Here is a 19,008-nt window from a genome sequence, read left to right as displayed (position 1 = left end):
ATATAGTTACCCAGCTCTCTTTGGGTTTCAGTTTGCCTTGAATATCTTTGCATTCTTTCACTTTCAACCTATTTATGCCCTTACATCCAAAGTGAGTCTCTTGTAGATAGCATACACTTAGATCTTTCTTTCATCTATTCTGCCAATCTATCCCTTTTGTCTGGATAGTTTAATCCATTTACATTTAAAATAATTGCTATATGGAAGGACTTACTTCTGCCATTTTGCTGTTTATTTTATGTTTGTCTTAGGCCCTTTTGCTCCTTATTTTCTCCTTTACTGCCTACTTCTGGGAAGGGAATCACAACTTATTAGTACAAAATAGAATAATCAAGTTTTTATCTCCTTCTCATTTCCTCTGTGCATTCTATTATAGATATTTTCTCTATGATTACATGACCACTAACTGTAATATGCTAAATTTATAGCAATCTAATTATAATTAATGCCATCTTAACTTTAATCACATATAAAAACTCTACTCCTAAGCTGCTACAATCCCTCCTTTGTGTTATCAGTGTCACAAATTACAGCTTTACACATTGTGTGCCCAGTAACAGATTTCTAATGACTTCAATGCATTTCTTTTGAATTCTATAGAGAGTAAATGTTCAGTTACAAACCAAGATTACAATGATGCTAGCTTTTATATTTGCTCTTGTATTTATCTTTACCAGAAAGCTAAGTCTGTATCTTTTTATGTTCATATAACTTCAAGTTACTGGTTAGTGCCCTCCTGTTTAATCTGTATGGCTCTTTTAACATTACTTAATGTTAGGGCAGGTCCATTGGAAGTGGACTCCCTCATCTTTTGTTTATCTGTGAATATCTAAATTTCTCTATTACCTACAAAGGACAGTTTTGTAGAATTTGGCGTTCTAATTTGATTTTTTTTCCTTTCATCACTTTAAATATTTTCTCTACTACCTTCTGTCCTCCAAGGTTTCTGATGAGAAATAATCTTAGTGAGGACAACCTGCATGTTACAAGTCTTCCTTCCTGCTCAAGATTCTTTTGTTGTCTTTGTCTTTCAGTAGGTTTATTATAATATGTCTTAGGGTGGGTCTCTTTAGTTTATCACAGTTGAAGTTCATTGAGGTTCTTGGATAGGTTGATTTATATACTTCATACAATCATGTACTTTAAAAAAATAATTCTAGTATAGTTAACGTATAGTGTTATATTAATTGTAGGTGTACAATATAGTAATTCAACAATTCTATACTTCATTCAGTGCTCATCAAGATAACTGTGCTTTTAATCCCCTTCACCTATTTCACCCGTCTGTCACCCGCCTCCCCTCTGAAAACCATCTGTTTATTCTCTGCAGTTAAGAGTCTGTTTTTTTGGTTTGGCTCTTCTTTTCCTTTGTTTTGTTTGCATGTTTCTTTGTTTCTTAAATTCCACATACCAGTGAAATCATATGGTGTTTGTCTTTCTCTGCCTGATTTATTTCACTTAGCATTTATACTCTCTAGATATATCCATTTTGCTGCAAATGGCAAGATTTCAATCATTTTTATAGCTGAATAATATTCAATTTTGGACTTTTTTTTTTGCTGCTATTTCTTCAAATAATGTTTACGTTCTTTTCTCTTACCTATTTCTAGGATTCCTGAAGTGTAGATGTTGGTCTGTTTCATGGTTTCATGTAGGTCCCAAAGATGCTTATCATTTTTCTTCATTCTTTTTTCTTTCTACTCCTGACACTTGAAAATTTCAATTTTCCTATCCTCAGCTTCCCAGATTTTTTGCTGTGTATGCTCAAATATGCTATTGAACCACTGTAATAATTTTTTCAATAAAATTATTGAAAATTTCACCTTCAGATTTGTGTTTTTTAATAATTAGTTTTTTGTTGATATTCTCATTTTGTTCATATATCATTTTCCTGATTTCCTTGATTCTTAGTCCTTACTTTTCCCTTACCTCTGAGCATATTTAAGATAGTTGCTTTAAGCCTTTGCCTATTAAGTCTGATGTCTTGGCTTCCTCAGGGTTAGTTTCTGCAAATTTATATTTAGTTCCTTTTTTTTTTTAAATATGAAATTTATTGTCAAATTGGTTTCCATACAACACCCAGTGCTCATCCCAAAAAGGTGCCCTCCTCAATACCCATCACCCACCATCCCCTCCCTCCCACCCCCCATCAACCCTCAGTTTGTTCTCAGTTTTTAAGAGTCTCTTATGCTTTGGCTCTCTATATTTAGTTCCTTTGAATGAGCCATGCTCTCCTATTTCTTTGTATGTTTTGTGATTTATTTTTGTTAAAAATTGGGTGTTTTATTATTTTTTAAAAAATATTTTTTTAATGTTTATTTATTGAGAGACAGAGACAGAGCATGGGTGTGGGGAGGGGCAGAGAGAGGAAGAGACACAGAATCTGAAGCAGGCTCCAGGCTCTGAGCTGTCGGCACAGATCCCAACACGGGGCTTGAACTCACAAACCGTGAGATCATGACCTGAGCCGAAGTTGGATGCTTACCCAACTGAGCCACCGAGCCTCCCCTAGTGTTTTATTATTTTAATGTGGTACTCTGGAAATCAGAATTCCCCATGGATACTAGATTGCTTTTGCTTTTGTTATCTATGGTACAAGTGTGTAGATTTTTGTTTCTTTTGTGAGATTTCCAAACATTTTTTGTAAAGAATGTAACAATATCCTTGTATGTGATTACTGGAGTGTTTGTTCCTTTAGCTCACATTCAGCTAAGGTTTTGACAGAGATTTCCTTGAATGCCAGGAGCTAGAGCAAACATAAAACAGCCCAAAAATTCAAAACAAAACACAGAGAACAAACACATCAACCAGTGTGTTTGCAAGTGGTACTTTGGTGGGCATTCCTTTACCACTTAGTTAGGCTTGCTCAGAGCCTAGAGATCAGCCCAAAGTGAAAGCTTAAGGGTTTTTATGGGATTTTTTCCAAGCATGCTTCTGACTGGGCATACATGTGGCTTTTTAGATGTACCTTTGTCCACACCTGCTTTTGTACATTCTAATTGACCCCAGCCAGGTTAGAAGAGATGTACACAGTAATTTGTGAGTAAGGTCCATGCTGTCCCCTCTGGTTCAAGGAGAACTTTGAACTGGGCTACAGATCAAGACCAAAACTTCCACCAGGCTAGAAAGAGAGTGGGGGAAAGAATGATTAAGAATGCCACAAATCTTACCTGTCATTTGAAGAGGCTGTTTCTTGATTTGGGCATTTTCTTTATTGCTATAAACCTTTGATTGTTTTGTAGAGCTCCTACAGAGTAGAAAGTTGGTGAAGAAAGCTTTTGGTTATTATTATTTTTTTTTTGGAATGTTATTATTGGGGAATGAAGGCTTGGAGTTTCAGAATCTGCCTTTTGCTGACATCCTCTATGCTATTAGTTTTTGTTTGTATTTTCATTTTTTTCATTTGTCAAACAATGCTTGAACATAAATTTAAAAGCAAACACTTTGACTTCTGCCTAGGAAAGAAGAGAATTTAGTTTTCTTATAGTTCAGCTCCCCTACATGGATCTCCCCCACTCTTTCCATTCCCCCAGAGTAGTGACATCAGTAAGATATTTTAGACTCAATCTTCAACAGTAGAGATGCCCTCAAATGTCTGGTGATCCCCATCTCTCCATTCTCATTTCAGTGTGGGGTGATAAAACATGATTGGAGCTCTGTGTGCTGGAGCTCCATGTGGTTGCTCTGTTCCATACTGCCTCTCTCCTAGGTACTTATATCCTTGTGGTTTTTCCCACTACACAAGAGCACTCACATTCTTCTGTGTTCTAGAAGCTAGACCTTCCTTAAAAATCATCACAAACTTTTCCAGGGCTGGTAGATGGGTTGAAGACTCTTATCCTGTGAATCTTCTTTGGAAGATCCTCTTCACTCTGGGGGAGAACAGAGGAGAGTAGTAGGGAGAAGGAAAGTGAAAAGGATTACCATTGGTTAGGAGAGGAATTGCCTTTGTTGTAGTTTATCATGGAGCTTCCATGAAAAAGTCTGTATTGTGGGTAAGTTGTCAGAGTCTATTGCTATGCTCCCAGCAACTGTTGGTACAGTAGTGTCACCCCAGTCTCCCAAGTCCAATAGGTAGAGCATGGGCTTTGCTGGAAGATCTGGGTTCATATCCATGCTATTCATGGAAATTGTGCCAACTTCCTTGACCTGCGAGAGCCTGTTTTTTCATCTGTAAAATAGGAATGATGCTAATATCATTGGATTGATTTGGAATTGGAAATCATGCATATAAAGTGTTTCATAAATAGTGCTCCATGAATGATCATCCTGACATAGTTATAATCATCTATTCTTAGTTTCCTCACCATCTGTTGATAGTTTTAGATGAAACTTAGAGGAGGCAGTAAAAATGATAAAGGGAAGATGTCCTTGGATATGAGGACCACACATATAAATATGACATTTAGGATGTTTATTGACAAAGTTATCACTGGAGGAAAGAGGAAGGGCCTCCTTGTGGGTTCCTCGAATTCATATGACATGAACTGTCAGATCCAGAAAAAGAATCCAGGCCAGGGAATCAGACAGTTTTACCCCTTAACATCCATGGGATCTTGACCAAGACTCTTAGTGACCCTCACATTTGCCAATCATAACCTGGAATAGTGCAGAACTATAGAGATGTTGGATTGCAAAGATCATTGAACCCTGAGCTGGTAAGACTCATTGAAGGGCTTCCTGCTTAGACAGAAGGAGACATCATAAGGCTCTAACCTGCTTGAGCGTCTTCACCAACTAGGAACTAAAGTGGGAGCCTATGAGTGTGAGAAACTGAAAATTAGAAGAGGAAGTGGCTTTTCCTGTGGCTTTCCCTGCTGGCCAGAGCATGATGGTGACAGAAGATCAGTATCCTAGGTCTATTCCTATCTCTCCCCTTGCAGTGGTGCTGGAATAGGCCTTCTGTGTCTAGAGTGGCTCAGCTTTTAAGGATGAAGGGAAATTAAATATTCTGAGTAGCATAGCCTCCCTTGCCTGAGGTGCAGGCTCCTGTTGGGAATGTCTTTTCCTACTCTGTGAGTGCTGGAAAACATGAAAGTATGAACATAATCTGTGTGTGTGTGTCATGAGGAATGGTTGGCAGGTCAGACTTTGGCCTACAAATGGATCCCCAACCTAAGGAGGTATGTCAGGATAGCTCTGATACCCAAGAATCCAGAGTCCATTAAAGAATTACAGGGAAAGCTTGGGTCACTCTCTCAGCCTAGATGTATTGCTTTCCAGAGGCATTTGATGGAATGTGGTGCAAGAAAACCCTGTCTTGCATCCCACTACACACCTTTAAGGGGTAGAAGAGGACAGTGTTAATGGTTATTCCAAAGGGAAGTGGGGGGCCAAGAGAGCCAACATTTCAAAATCAGAATGTGTTTTCCAATGAATGCATCCTCCTTCATTTCTTGTCTCCCTACCATGGCCAAACCAACCATCCTGGTTTGCCACCCAAAGTCCTTAATCCATGAAAGTCACTTGGTCCCAAGGACACAGTCCTGGTTATTCAACCTCCCCACCATTCACACTGATGAAAATCACCACCAGGGTGGTGGGTATGTGGCAGGCTTCAGTTTTGTGGGATGCAGAGGAGCTTGCTAAAGGGACTGTGGGAGGTGGGGACAGAAACTGCTCTCCTGATGATTGTCTTTCATCCCTCTGACTCAAGTCTTTGTTTTCAGGTCAGACAATGCAAACAGCATTTGGAAGGACATTTATAAATTTGTGGATGATCTGGTGAAGAGGTTTCCAAAGTAAGGCTTCTCCATGCTCCAGGGTATTTTCTTCTGCCATACAGATACACAGCTGCTTAGACTCAGTGGGCATGGGAGTCCCTCAGGCCAGGAGCACAGAGCCCATGGTGGTGTTCTGAAAAAGGGAAAAAGGAAAATCACACTGATCCCATTAGTTCTTAGAAGCTTTCACTGATTCTTGCTGGAGAGTCAGTCCACATTAATGGGGACACAGTCTGCTTCTGAGGACTTCACAGGCTTGGAGAGGAAGTTAAAGCAGACTGACTCAGTAACCGAAAACCTGGTTAAATGATGCTGAAGGCCAAGAGAAAGGGACAAAAGTCTTGCATGGCAATATGGAGGAAAAATCAAGAATTCCTAGAGAAAAAGCCAAGGATAGCTACCTAGAAGATGTGGAAATTTGAACTAGGCCTTGAAAGATAGGGGAAGACAGGATAACAGGAACCATCAAAGAGGCTTCTTGTGATGGAAATGGTCTGTTTGGCTGCAGAGTAGGTTTAGTCAGGAGAAGACCCAGAGATGAGGCTGGACAAGTAAGCCAAAAGCCAAGAACATAGGGGCTCATTATGCCAGACCACAAGCTTGAATTTCCTGCTGTGCGCAATAGGTGGGTATAGGATTTTTGAGCAGGGGTCTCACATGCTCGAGGTTGTGCTTCAAGAAAAGAATTCTTATTATAGTGGATAAAATGAGCTGAATCAAGAGCCAAGAACAATAAGAAGTTCAGCTAGGGACCTATTGTACCAATTTATCTAAGTGATAATGAGGGTCAACAGGCCAGAAGACAGTGGCCAGAGGATGGAAAGAGAGGGATTTAGATAAATGGCTGCCAAGAAAGAGAATTAATTTCTTTGACAAGAGAAGGAAGTACAGAAGGAGTTAGGAGAGAAAGGAATGAAGGTCCAAAGAATGTAGAAGAGAGACCAGGGGGAACCCCTCATGCAGGAATGTGCAGGTGTCTATCTCCTTGCAATGTACTGTTCACATGGCTTGGGGTGTGTGTGTGTGTGTGTGTGTGTGTGTGTGTGTGTGTGTGTGTCTGTCTGTCTGTCTGTCTGTCTTTTGGAATACTGTAAGAATGTAAGAGTGTAAGAATGGATCAGGATGCCATCTTGGCATTCCATTCTAAGGAGGCCACACATCTTACAGTCTAAAAATTTTTTCACTAAATTTACGGCAACTTTCAGGTTTGGGAAATGGGTCCCAAAGCAGAAGAGTTGTGGTGGGAAGTATAGAAATTGACATAGACCACCTCATTGGCTGCCTTGAGCCTTGTTTTTCTGAGCTTCATTGGTTTCATTTTGAGCCTGTGTTGATGGTGTCTCACAAGCACATGCTTCCTCCACAGTTCAAAAATGAGGATGTCCTTAATTACCTACTCCACACAGAGCTACACCATCATGAATCTCACCTCTGACAGGTAAGTACTGATATGATCCCCAATGGCAGACCTAGAAAACCAGGTCTTAGGGAGAGCTAAGAGGCTGAGGGGTTCCCTGAAACCACAGTGGGGAGCCCACTGGTGTGCAGGCTGGGCTGGCCTGGACTTCTTTCCTTGTGTACCCTGATCCTTAGCTTTGGGCCCCCAGCTCTCTCTGACCCATGGCTGCACTGACACTGGCAAACTATGTGCTGCTAGACCTCTCCACCCCACTAAGCCCTGACCTACAGCTGTCCTGAGTTCTTCCCTCCATGCTCTTCCCTTTTCTTAGAATGGGCTAGCTAGGATTCCCAGGATTTTAGGGAGCAGATGTGCAGGTCCTTTATGAACAGTGATATGAGTCTGACACCTACTGTTGTTATATGTCACTTTCTGCCCTGAGCCAGTGTGTAAGGAGGGGTGGGTGGGAGACAGATCAGAACCAGGGAGGAAGAGATGGGCAGCATCGAAGCATTGATGTTTCCAGTGGAGGGAATTTTGCTCCCTTGGTGGGTCTAAACCCATGAGTGGGGTCCTGAACATCAGGCTGGGATAGGGTGCTTGAGGAAGATAAGACATGCCTGCATACTAGGTGGGCCATGGTGAGCCCAGCAGTTTGGGCAAAAGTCTGGAAGTTATGGAGCTTCTGAATAGCTGGTTAAGGAGGTTAAGATTCCCATGGACACAAATGACTGGAACCCAATGAAGCACCAAAGAGAGGTTGAGCACCTCTTAGGACTAGATGGGCCCCAATATTTGTGGCACAGAGCTACCATTCAGGACCATGGAGAGAAGCCAGGCATAGCAGAGTGGTGGTGTCAATGCTTGGAGGTAGCAGCACTCTTCTGCCTGACTCCAGGACAAGCAGGGAGAGAGGGCTGGCTGCCCTAAGCAGCGTGGAGGCACAAATTTGTGCATAGGTGGGGTTTTGCATTCAGGACAGAGAGACCTGAGTAGGTTGAAAGTGGAAGGAAGCAAGTCCATTGGGAGAGATGCTGGCAGGTGGCAGAGAGATGCAGGGCTGCTGGGCAGGGGGCTCTGGAGGAAGAGCTGCCCACTGGGGAGGGTAAGACCTCTGCCTCCTCCAAGGTAGGGGGCTCAGGGCCCAGATGTGAGAAGCTGTGGCGGGGAGGGCGCTCAGGGAGGACCCGCCTGGTCCTCTCTGGAACGTGAACACAGTAATGTCTTCCCTGATTCAGGGTTCAGGAGTGGGAATGGGGCCAGGGGCATGGAAACTATATGAAATTATGTTTTTCTGAGGAAGTAATGTTTTAAGGGAAGGAGTCTAGCTGAGGGTGTTAGGAGCCTGTATTACTTCCAAATGCAGAGCTAGGAGTAGGGCTGGAGGGGCAGCACTCCCTTAAGGGCACTGGCTCAGGCAACCATATGCCTGACCAGGAGGCTCCTGGGCCATAGACTGGGGACGCATGAGAGTCGCCCCAGATTTGGGAGCTCAGTTAAATAAACTTCCAAAATGTGGCAAGAGGAGGGAGAATATTTTTGCTGGGCTGGGTAGCACCTGGTTTGATCTCCACTGGCCATGGGTGCCAGGCCTCACCTCCTGGGCTGGGTGGGGCTAGACCTGGAGCTCTCAGGTCTCACCCCACAGCAACATCTCCACTCCCCACAGTAAGAAGCCCTCTCAGGGTCCCAGCTCTCCTAGCCTTGCTGTGCCAGCTCAGCTTGTCACATGGGATTAGCCTGAACCTAGGTCCCCAGTCCCACCTGTGAAATCCCCCTTAACAGCAGCCACCTGGCCACATACCCTTGTCATCCAGGGGAGCACTGCCCCTCCACCTGCATGGGCAGCCCTCGAGGCACTTCCCCAGCTTTTGGCCTTTTTCTTCAGGAATACGTGAACCCAGGAGTCCTAGTTCTCTCATTAAGGAGCTTTCTCCTTCCTTTGGTGCCAATCCAGAAGGGGAAGAGGCTTGGGGCAGGTGCAAGTCAATCTCAGGATTCTGTGACAGGGGAGGATGGAACAGAGCAGAGCTATCAGCAGGATGACCTTTTCCAAACTCAGCCTTACCTGCTGAAGGAAAAGTGTGCCTTCCCAAGGGACCCGGTAGGTGCTAGCAGCCCTGCCAGTCACACTGTGAGTGCAGATTCACAGTGGCACATCCATGAGTGTGCCCCACATTCACCACGGATGGTCAAGGCAGGGCTCTTGAGGGTCCCCCAGGTAGTGTGCCTGAGACAGTGGTGAGTGCAGAGAAAGCCAGGCCATACCCATGGGAGCAGCAGAGCAGCCTCCCCCCACCCCATGCTCACCAGATGGGGGACAGAGAAGGCCTGAGCAAGGCCTGTTCATATCGAGGACACAGAGCATAGGGTCATAACCAGGCTACTTGACTTGTATCCTGTCCCGACTAGACAGGTCTTCACAGTGCACAGTGGCTCCAGGACAGCTTGGGCTGCTTGTAAATTCAACCCCAGATTATACCTCAACCCCTTTTCTAATTTTTTTTCAGAAGTAAAATACATAATAGTCTTGAAAAAATTCAGAATATAGTGCCTACTGGAGCCGCAAACATGCATGAAGGATTTAAAAAGGTACCGAATCTAGAGCTCTGAGGATCTCTGCTTTATGGAGTTCTTAGATTATCCTGGGTCCTCCCACCGCCCTCTCCAATACTCCTTCATTTCCTTGCAGGCAAATGAGCAGATTGAAAAAGCAATCTATGGAGGTAAGCTTCCTGGTGACTTCATTACGGGCAGGTGTGGGGACAGAGCCAGGCCTGGGCCTCAGCAAGGTGCAGACCCTCCTCGGCCCCTTCCTAGCGCTGACTCTTGGAGCAAGGTGCTTGCCCTCTCTGTTCCACAGGTTCCTCCTCTGTGCAGTGAGGATGAAAACCACCCCCAGTGATGAGTCTCAGAACCACATGGGATCATGTGTGTACCTTCTAGGCTCTTGGTAACTGTGAGGTGCTTGACCAACACTTGGGCTGCCTGAACAAGAAAACAGGAAGCCAGGGAAACCAAGAGCAGAAGGATTCCTTTTTCAGAAAAAAAGAGCTGGGTTTACCCTTTGCCGCCCACACTTTGTATCACATTTCTGGCCCTGGCTCCTTTTTCCTTCAGTTCTTTCCCTTCGGCTGATGTCCTGTGACTGTGCCTCCAACACTGGAAAAGGCTGTGCTCTACCCAGAACTGTCTTCATCTAAGAGAGAGAAGTCTCCTTCTCCCTCCAGGACTGGGATGCTAGCTCTCCAGGCACTCCTGATGGCAGGTGCTCAGGTCTGGGCACTTCTTCCTTGGAGGAGGAAGTATGGGGAGCAGTGTTGTGGCCCCAGCAGCCTGCAGAGAGTCACTTTGTGTATCTTTACCAATGAGGTTACTCCCCATTTCCCCTGCAGGCAACAATGCTCCCAGTCTGATTATTGGTCTGACCGCAGGACCACTGACACCAAGGACATTTGAGGAGACTAAGTCTGAAGTGAGTCCAACCCATCAGTACCAGTGTTTTGCCCCATGTATTTGGTACTTTGTACTCAAAGGGTTCTTTCTCTTAGGCTGAGAAGGCTCGTGAAAGGGGCGCCAAAGTTTATTCTGTGGGTGTAAAAGACTATAAGAATGACCAGGTAATTCAGAACAGGTAACCTGGTGCCCCTTGCGAGCCCAAGTGGGGTATGCTTTCAAAGTCAGCTTTCCCATGGGGTGCCTGGGTGGCGCAGTCGGTTAAGCGTCCGACTTCAGCCAGGTCACGATCTCGCGGTCTGTGAGTTCGAGCCCCGCGTCAGGCTCTGGGCTGATGGCTCAGAGCCTGGAGCCTGTTTCCGATTCTGTGTCTCCCTCTCTCTCTGCCCCTCCCCCGTTCATGCTCTGTCTCTCTCTGTCCCAAAAATAAATAAACGTTGAAAAAAAAATTTAAAAAAAAAAAAACAAAGTCAGCTTTCCCAAAGGTGGTCCTGTAACCCACCCCGGTGTCTGGACAGCAGATAGCCACTCCAGAAATGAATAACAGCGTGTAAAACCTGCCCACCAGCAGTGGAGGCAGAAGAGCTTTCCCTTCCATAAGTGTGGGCTGCTGCCTGACACCAGGGTCTGGCTCTTGGAGTCTAATACGGCATAAGGGAAGAGACTGTCTCCTGGGGTGGAGATTTCTTTGTCCTCAAGCCCAGGCCATGTACCCAAGGCGCCTTCTCTCTCTTGTAGCTAAAAGACATTGTAGAAAGAAATGACCAATTTTATGGGGTAAACAGTGGATTCGAGTCCCTGGAAGACATCGTTAACATGGTGAGTGTGGGCTAAATGTGAGAAGAGCAATGGGATGGCTTCTCACCGTGTCCCTCCCCCCATGTCACTATCCCTGACCTGCCACCCCTCTCTCTATTTCCAGCTGGTGGTAAATTCCTGTCATGAAATTATGGCTGGGGAGAGTTACTTTGTTTGTGTAGGAGGTAAGAGCTATAGTCACTGTTCTAGCAGAATGGAGAGTGGTGGGCGGGGTGGGGGGGCTCTGCGAGGTGTGTGAATATGTGGCATGTGGGTAGTGTGTGGGTGTCTGAGTGTGTTGTGCATGTGTAGCATGATAGTGTAGAAATATGTTGGATATATGAGTGTGCCTGGGGTATACAGGTGTGTCTACATTTGATTGGAGTGTGCATGTCAAGCATGGGTTGTGGTGTGCTTGTGTGTGTAATTATTTTCCCCATTATTATTGAGATATAACTGACAAACACCTGTGTATAAGTTTAAGGTATTCCATATAATGACTTGACATGCATATATTGTAAAGTGATTACCACAATAAGATCTTTGTAATTACTTTTTTTTAATCTCAAAACCAAAAGTTTAAAACAAAATAAGAATAAAGTATATTTAAAAACCTTCAACAAAACACTTCAAAATGAAATCTGAGAACATATTAAAAGAACAAAACATCAAGACTAATTAGGGGCCACCCATGCAATACAAGTCTGATTCAATAGTTCAAATATCAATGTAACTTACCATATCAGCAATGTGGAGAAGAGAAACATGATCATCTCAATGGATGAATAAAAGAATTAGAGGGGGGGAAGAGTTAAGGTGGTGAAGGAGTAGAGGGATCCTATGCTTGCCTTGTCCCTTCAACATAGCTAGATAAATATCAAATCATTCTGAGCACCCAAAAAATCGATCTGAGGGCTGAGAAAATAAACTGCACATTTAGAGGGAGAAAAATGGCCACATTGTTAAATGTAGGAACTGCAGAGAGTTTATTCAGGGCAGAAAAGAACTGCATGTGCTCTGGAGGGGAGGGAGCCCTGATCATGGAGACAGAGAGTGGGGGCGGGGGGGGAGAGAGAGAGAGAAAGCAGAGTGCAGGGGATTGCACAAGAGAAACTCTTCCCCAAAACCATGGACTGGGAAAAGGAGAGGGACTGACTACCACAAGGTTTTATAAGCAGCAGAGCTCAAAGGCTGAAGTTTTAGAAGTCCATGACATTGCCAGGGTCGTACCTGGTGGGCTTAGTAGTGCTCTTATGGGGAAGGAGACCAGAAGCCCAGGAGTGGGCAGTGTGGTCTGAGGATCCCCCGAGACACACAGGGAGACAGTTCCTCTTCTTGGAATGCATTTGGGAGAGGTGGCATGGCTTCCCAGGAAAAAAAGAGCTGGTGGGCACCAACATGCTGCCCTGTTCACTAGAATAGGAACAGAGACACTTGCTGAAGGCAGCAAACCTTGGTTATGGCTTTTTCTGTGCTTTACCATAAACGTCAAACCACTGCACAGTCATGCAACTGTTTTTCTGGCACAAATAAACACCAGCCATAGCACACCAAGACCCTCCCCCTGAGGATCAGTGTGGGTCCATGCCACACCAGGTCCCTAAATTTGGAGCTCTGAAACCCAGTCACGTGCCTGAGATAAAACACAGGAGTACTGTGCTGCCAGGCAGACAGACGGCTCAGACAGACAGGGTGAAGGCAGCGTTCTGACATAAATCTGGGATACAAGAGTCGAGATTGTTTGCTCTTCTCTGATGGCTTCCTGAATAGTGGCAGGTGTGTACTCCCTTCTCCAGGGATGAAAGAGTGGGATGACACCATTTTCCGCCTGCACATTAATACAAACAGACTTCGGTGAGCAGCACATCAACTCCACCGGAGGCTGCAGCGACTTACACCAAGCCCTGCCCCACTGCACCTGCAGGTACATCTTTACAAGGACAAGTCACTCTGAGTACCAGCACAACAGGCCCCTCCCCCAGAAGACTGGAACAAACCCCCTGCATGCACCAAGTTCAGTGATCATATACAGTGCTCCAAAGCTTCAGCCTAGAGGAAATAAGATCTAGCTTCTTTTAACAAGCAGACCAAAACACACCTAAAACTTTCCATATAGTGGACAAGGTCCAACCACTCTGTACTGTAAGCAAGGAAAAACTCTGCAGAGGACTGACTTGAGGGACGGAGCAGCCAAAACACAACAGTAGAGTCCACACTCTGAAACATTTCCTGAAGCACCAGGCACAAGACAGTATAGAACCCCTTCTTATTATAGCCATTATTCTCAGGAGCAGGAATATAACAGCCTTTCCTAACACACACACACACACACACACACACACACACACAACAGTGACCTAGACAAAAATGACAAGATGGAGGTATTCATCCCAAAAGAAATAACAGGAAGAAATCACAGCCAGGTATTTAATCAAAACAGATATGAGTAAGATTCCTGAACCAGAATTTAAAACAGTAATCACGATGGATAATAGCTTGGCTTAAGAAAAGCATAGAAGACACTAGAGAATCCCTTATTACAGAAATAAAAGAACTAAAATCTAGTTAGGCTGAAATTAAAAATGCTACAACCAAGATGCAAAACCGACTGGGTACAATGCAGAGGATGGACAAAATAGAGGAACAACTCAGTGATATAGTAGATAAAATTATGGGAAATAATGAAGCTGAGAAGAAGAGGGGAAGAAAAGTATTGGATCATGAATGTGGACTTAGGGAATTCAGCAACACCTTAAAGTGTAGTAACATACCATAGGAATCCCAGAAGAAGAGAGGGGAAAGGGAGCAAAAAGGTTTATTTGAGCAAATTTAACTGAAACCTTCCCTTATCTGGGGAAGGAAACAGACATCAAAACCCAAGAGGCACAGAGAATTCTCATCAAATTCAACAAAAGCCAGTCATCACTTAGACATATCATTCATAAAATACACAGACAAGGAAAGAATCTTGAAAGCAGCAAGGGAAAAGAAGTCCTTAACCTACAAGGGAAGACAGATCAGGTTCATGGCACATCTGTCCACAGAAACTTGACAATCTAGAAGGTAGTGGCATGATATATAAACTGTGCTGAATGGGGAAAATATGCAGCCAAAATGACTTTATCCACCAGGCTGTCATTCAGAATAGGAGAGATAAAGAGTTTCCCACACAAACAAAAACTAAAGGAGTTCATGAACGCCAAACCAGCCCTGCAAGAAATACTAAAGGGGACTCTTTGCGTGGGAATGAAAGAGCAAAAGCAACGAAGAGTATAAAGGAAAAGAAGACATCACCAGAAACACCAACTTTATAGGTAACATGATGGCACTAAATTCATATCTATCAGTAATCACTCTTCCATGTAAATGGACTAAATGCTCCAATCAAAAGACACTGGGTATCAAATAGATTCAAACAAACAAACAAACAACACCCATCTATATGCTACCTACAAGAGACTTATTTTAGACCTAAAGACACCTCCAGATTGAAAGTGAGGTGATGGAGGATAATCTGTCATGCTACTGGAGATCAAAAAAAAGCCAGAGTACCATACTTATATCAGATGAACTAGATTTTTTTTAATATGAAATTTGTTGTCAAATTGGTTTCCATACAACACCCAGTGCTCATCCCAACAGGTGCCCTCAGTGACTATCACCCACCCTCCCCACCCTCCCACCCCCTGTGAACCCTCAGTTTATTCTCAGTTTTTAAGAGTCTGTTATGGTTTGGCTCTCTCCCTCTCTAACTTTTTTTTTTCCTTCCCCTCCCCCACGATCTTCTGTTAAGTTTCTCAGGATCCACATAAGAGTGAAAACATATGGTATCTATCTTTGTCTGTAGGACTTATTTCACTTAGCATAACACTCTCCAGTTCCATCCATGTTGCTACAAAGGGCCATATTTCATTCTTTCTCATTGCCAAGTAGTATTCCATTGTGTATATAAACCACAATTTCTTTATCCATTCATCAGTTGATGAACATTTAGGCTCTTTCCATAATTTGGCTATTGTTGAAAGTGCTGCTGTAAACATTGGGGTACAAGTGCCCCTATGCATCAGCACCTCTGTATCCCTTGGGCAAATTCCTAGCAGTGCTATTGCTGGGTCATAGGGTAGGTCTATTTTTAATTTTTTGAGGAACCTCCACACTGTTTTCCAGAGCAGCTGCACCAGTTTGCATTCCCACCAACAGTGCAAGAGGGTTCCCATTTCTCCACATCCTCTCCAGCATATATAGTCTCCTGATTTGTTCATTTTAGCCACCCTGACTGGTGTGAGGTGGTATCTCAGTGTGGTTTTGATTTGTATTTCCCTGATGAGGAGCGACATTGAGCATCTTTTCATGTGCCTGTTGGCCATCTGGATGTCTTCTTTAGAGAAGTGTCTATTCATGTTTTCTGCCCATTTCTTCACTGGATTACGTGTTTTTGGGGTATGGAGTTTGGTGAGTTCTTAATAGGTTTTGGATACTAGCCCTTTGTCTGATATGTCATTTGCAAATACTTTCCCATTCCGTTGGATACCTTTTAGTTCTGTTGATTGTTTCCTTTGCAGTGCAGACGCTTTTTATCTTGATAAGGTCCCAGTAGTTCATTTTTGCTTTTAATTCCCTTGCCTTTAGAGATGTGTCAAGTAAGAAATTGCTACGGCTGAGGTCAGAGAGGTCTTTTCCTGCTTTCTCCTCTAGGGTTTTGATGGTTTCCTGTCTCACATTCAGGTCCTTTATCCATTTTGAGTTTATTTTTGTGAATGGTGTGAGAAAGTGGTATAGTTTCATTCTTCTGCATGTTGCTGTCCAGTTCTCCCAGCACCATTTGTTAAAGAGACTGTCTTTTTTCCATTGGATATTCTTTCCTGCTTTGTCAAAGATTAGTTGGCCATACTTTTGTGGGTCCAATTCTGGAGTCTTTATTCTATTCCATTGGTCTATGTGTCTGTTTGTGCCAATACCATGCTGTCTTGATGATTACAGCTTTTTAGTGGTGTCTGAAGTCTGGGATTATGATGCCTCCCGCTTTGGTCTTCTTCTTCAATATTACTTTGGCTATTCGGGGTCTTTTCTGGTTCCATACAAATTTTAGGATTGCTTGTTCTAGCTCTGAGAAGAATGCTGGTGCAATTTTGATTGGGATTGCATTAAATGTGTATATAGCTTTGGGCAGTATTGACATTTTAACAATATTTATTCTTCCAGTCCATGAGCATGGAATGTTTTTCCATTTCTTTGTATCTTCTTCAATTTCCTTCATAAGCTTTCTATAGTTTTCAGCCTACATATCTTTTACATCTTTGATTAGGTTTATTCCTAGGTATTTTATGATTCTTGGTGCAGTTGTGAATGGGATCAGTTTCTTTATTTGTGTTTCTGTTGCTTCATTATTAGTGTATAAGAATGCAACTGATTTCTGTACATTAATTTTGTATCATGCGACTTTGCTGAATTCATGTATCAGTTCTAGCAGACTTTTGGTGGAGTCTATCGGATTTTCCATGTATAATATCATGTCATCTGCAAAAAGTGAAAGCTTTACTTCATCTTTGCCAATTTAGATGCCTTTGATTTCCTTTTGTTGGCTGATTGCTGATGCTAGAACTTCCAACACTGTGTTAAACAATAGCGGTGAGAGTGGACATCCCTGTCGTGTTCCTGGTCTCAGGGGGAAAGCTCTCAGTTTTTCCCCATTGAGGATGATATTAGCTGTGGGCTTTTTGCAAATGGTTTTTATAATGTTTAAGTATGTTCCTTCTATCCCAACTTTCTTGAGGGTTTTTATTAAGAAAGGATGCTGAATTTTGTCAAATGCTTTTTCTGCATTGATAGAGAGGATCATATGGTTCTTATCTTTTCTTTTATTAATGTGATGTACCACATTGATTGATTTGCAAATGTTGAACCAGCCCTGCAGCCCAGGAATGAATCCCAGTTGATCGTGGTGAATAATTTTTTTTATCTGCTGTTGAATTCGATTTGCTAGTATCTTATTGAGAATTTTTACTTGATATTCATCAGGGATATTGACCTGTAGTTCTCTTTTTTTTGCTGGGTCTCTGTCTGGTTTAGGAATCAAAGTAATGCTGGCTTCATAGAATGAGTCTGGAAGTTTTCCTTCCCTTTCTATTTTTTGGAACAGCTTGAGAAGGATAGGTATTATCTCTGCTTTAAATGTCTGGTAGAATTCCCCAGGGAAGCCATCTGGTGCTGGACTCTTATTTGTTGGGAGATTTTTGATAACTAATTCAATTTCTTTGCTGGTTATGGGTCTGTTCAAGTTTTCTATTTCTTTCTATTTGAGTTTTGGAAGTGTGTGGGTGCTTAGGAATTTGTCCATTTCTTCCAGGTTGTCCAGTTTGTTGGCATATAATTTTTCATAGTATTCCCTGATAATTGCTTGTATTTCTGAGGGATTGGTTGTAATAATTCCATTTTCATTCACAATTTTATCTATTTAGGTCATCTCCCTTTTCTTCTTGAGAAGCCTGGCTAGAGGTTTATCAATTTTGTTTCTTTTTTCAAAAAAAACAATTCTTAATTTCATTGATCTGCTCTACAGTTTTTTTTTAGATTCTATATTGTTTATTTCTGCTCTGATCTTTATTATTTATCTTCTTCTGCTGGGTTTGGGGTGTTTTTACTGTTCTGCTTCTATTTCCTTTAGGTGTGCTGTTAGATTTTGTATTTGGGATTTTTCTGGTTTCTTGAGATAGGCCTGGATTGCAATGTATTTTCCACTCAGGACTGCCTTCGCTGCATCCCAAAGCATTTGGATTGTTGTATTTTCATTTTCATTTGTTTCCATATATTTTTTAATTTTTTCGCTAATTGCCTGGTTGATGCATTCATTCTTTAGTAGGGTGTTCTTTAACCTCCATGCTTTTGGAGGTTTTCCAGACTTTTCCCTGTGGTTGATTTCAAGTTTCATAGCATTGTGGTCTGAAAGTATGCGTGGTATGATCTCAATTCTTGTATACTTATGAAGGGCTGTTTTGTGACCCAGTATGTGATCTATCTTGGAGAATGTTCCATGTGCACTCGAGAAGAAAGTATATTCTGTTGCTTTGGGAGGCAGAGTTCTAAATATATCTGTCAAGTCCATCTGATCCAATGTATCATTCAGGGCCCTTGTTTCTTTATTGATCCTGTGTCTAGATGATCTATCCATTGTTGTAAGTCCCCTGTGTTAAAGTCCCCTGCAATTACCACATTCTTATTTGCTTATGTTTGTGATTCATTGTTTTATATATTTGGGGGCTTCCATATTCGGCACATAGACATTTATAATTGTTAGCTCTTCCTGATGGATAGACCCTGTAATTATTATATAGTGCCCTTCTTCATCTCTTGTTACAGCCTTTAGTTTAAAGTCTAGTTTGTCTGATATAAGTATGGCTACTCCAGCTTTCTTTTGACTTCCAGTAGCATGATAGATAGGTCTCCATCCCCTCACTTTCAATCTGAAGGTGTCCTCATGTCTAAAATGAGTCTCTTGTAGACAGCAAATAGATGTGGTCTTGTTTTTTTATCCATTATGATACCCTATGTCTTTTGGTTGGAGCATTTAGTCCGTTTACATTCAGTGTTATTATTGAAAGATATGGATTTAGAGTCACTATGATGTCTGTAGGT

The 19,008-nt window shown here is 42.7% G+C and overlaps 1 protein-coding gene across 8 annotated transcripts in view; it reads left to right on the top strand.

Moving 5' to 3' along the window:
- LOC102900063 (anthrax toxin receptor-like) overlaps positions 1–19,008 on the top strand; it is a 117,720-nt gene that overhangs the window by 21,535 nt on the left and 77,177 nt on the right. For 6 of the 8 annotated variants that reach the window (XM_045040261.1, XM_045040260.1, XM_045040265.1 and 3 more), the window contains exons 2-9: positions 5,670–5,741; positions 7,090–7,161; positions 9,633–9,714; positions 9,815–9,848; positions 10,518–10,597; positions 10,674–10,742; positions 11,317–11,397; positions 11,501–11,561. In XM_045040261.1, coding sequence (XP_044896196.1) covers positions 5,670–5,741; positions 7,090–7,161; positions 9,633–9,714; positions 9,815–9,848; positions 10,518–10,597; positions 10,674–10,742; positions 11,317–11,397; positions 11,501–11,561 — 551 coding nt within the window. The remainder of the gene's footprint in view (positions 1–5,669; positions 5,742–7,089; positions 7,162–9,632; positions 9,715–9,814; positions 9,849–10,517; positions 10,598–10,673; positions 10,743–11,316; positions 11,398–11,500; positions 11,562–19,008) is intronic. The other 2 variants (XM_045040267.1, XM_045040263.1) reach the window with 2 other exon arrangements.

The sequence above is a fragment of the Felis catus genome, chromosome D2 (assembly GCF_018350175.1).
Source record: "Felis catus isolate Fca126 chromosome D2, F.catus_Fca126_mat1.0, whole genome shotgun sequence".
NCBI classification, from domain to species: Eukaryota; Metazoa; Chordata; class Mammalia; order Carnivora; family Felidae; genus Felis; species Felis catus.
Note: the sequence above shows the minus strand (reverse complement) of the source record. Positions and strands in the feature narration are given on the sequence as shown.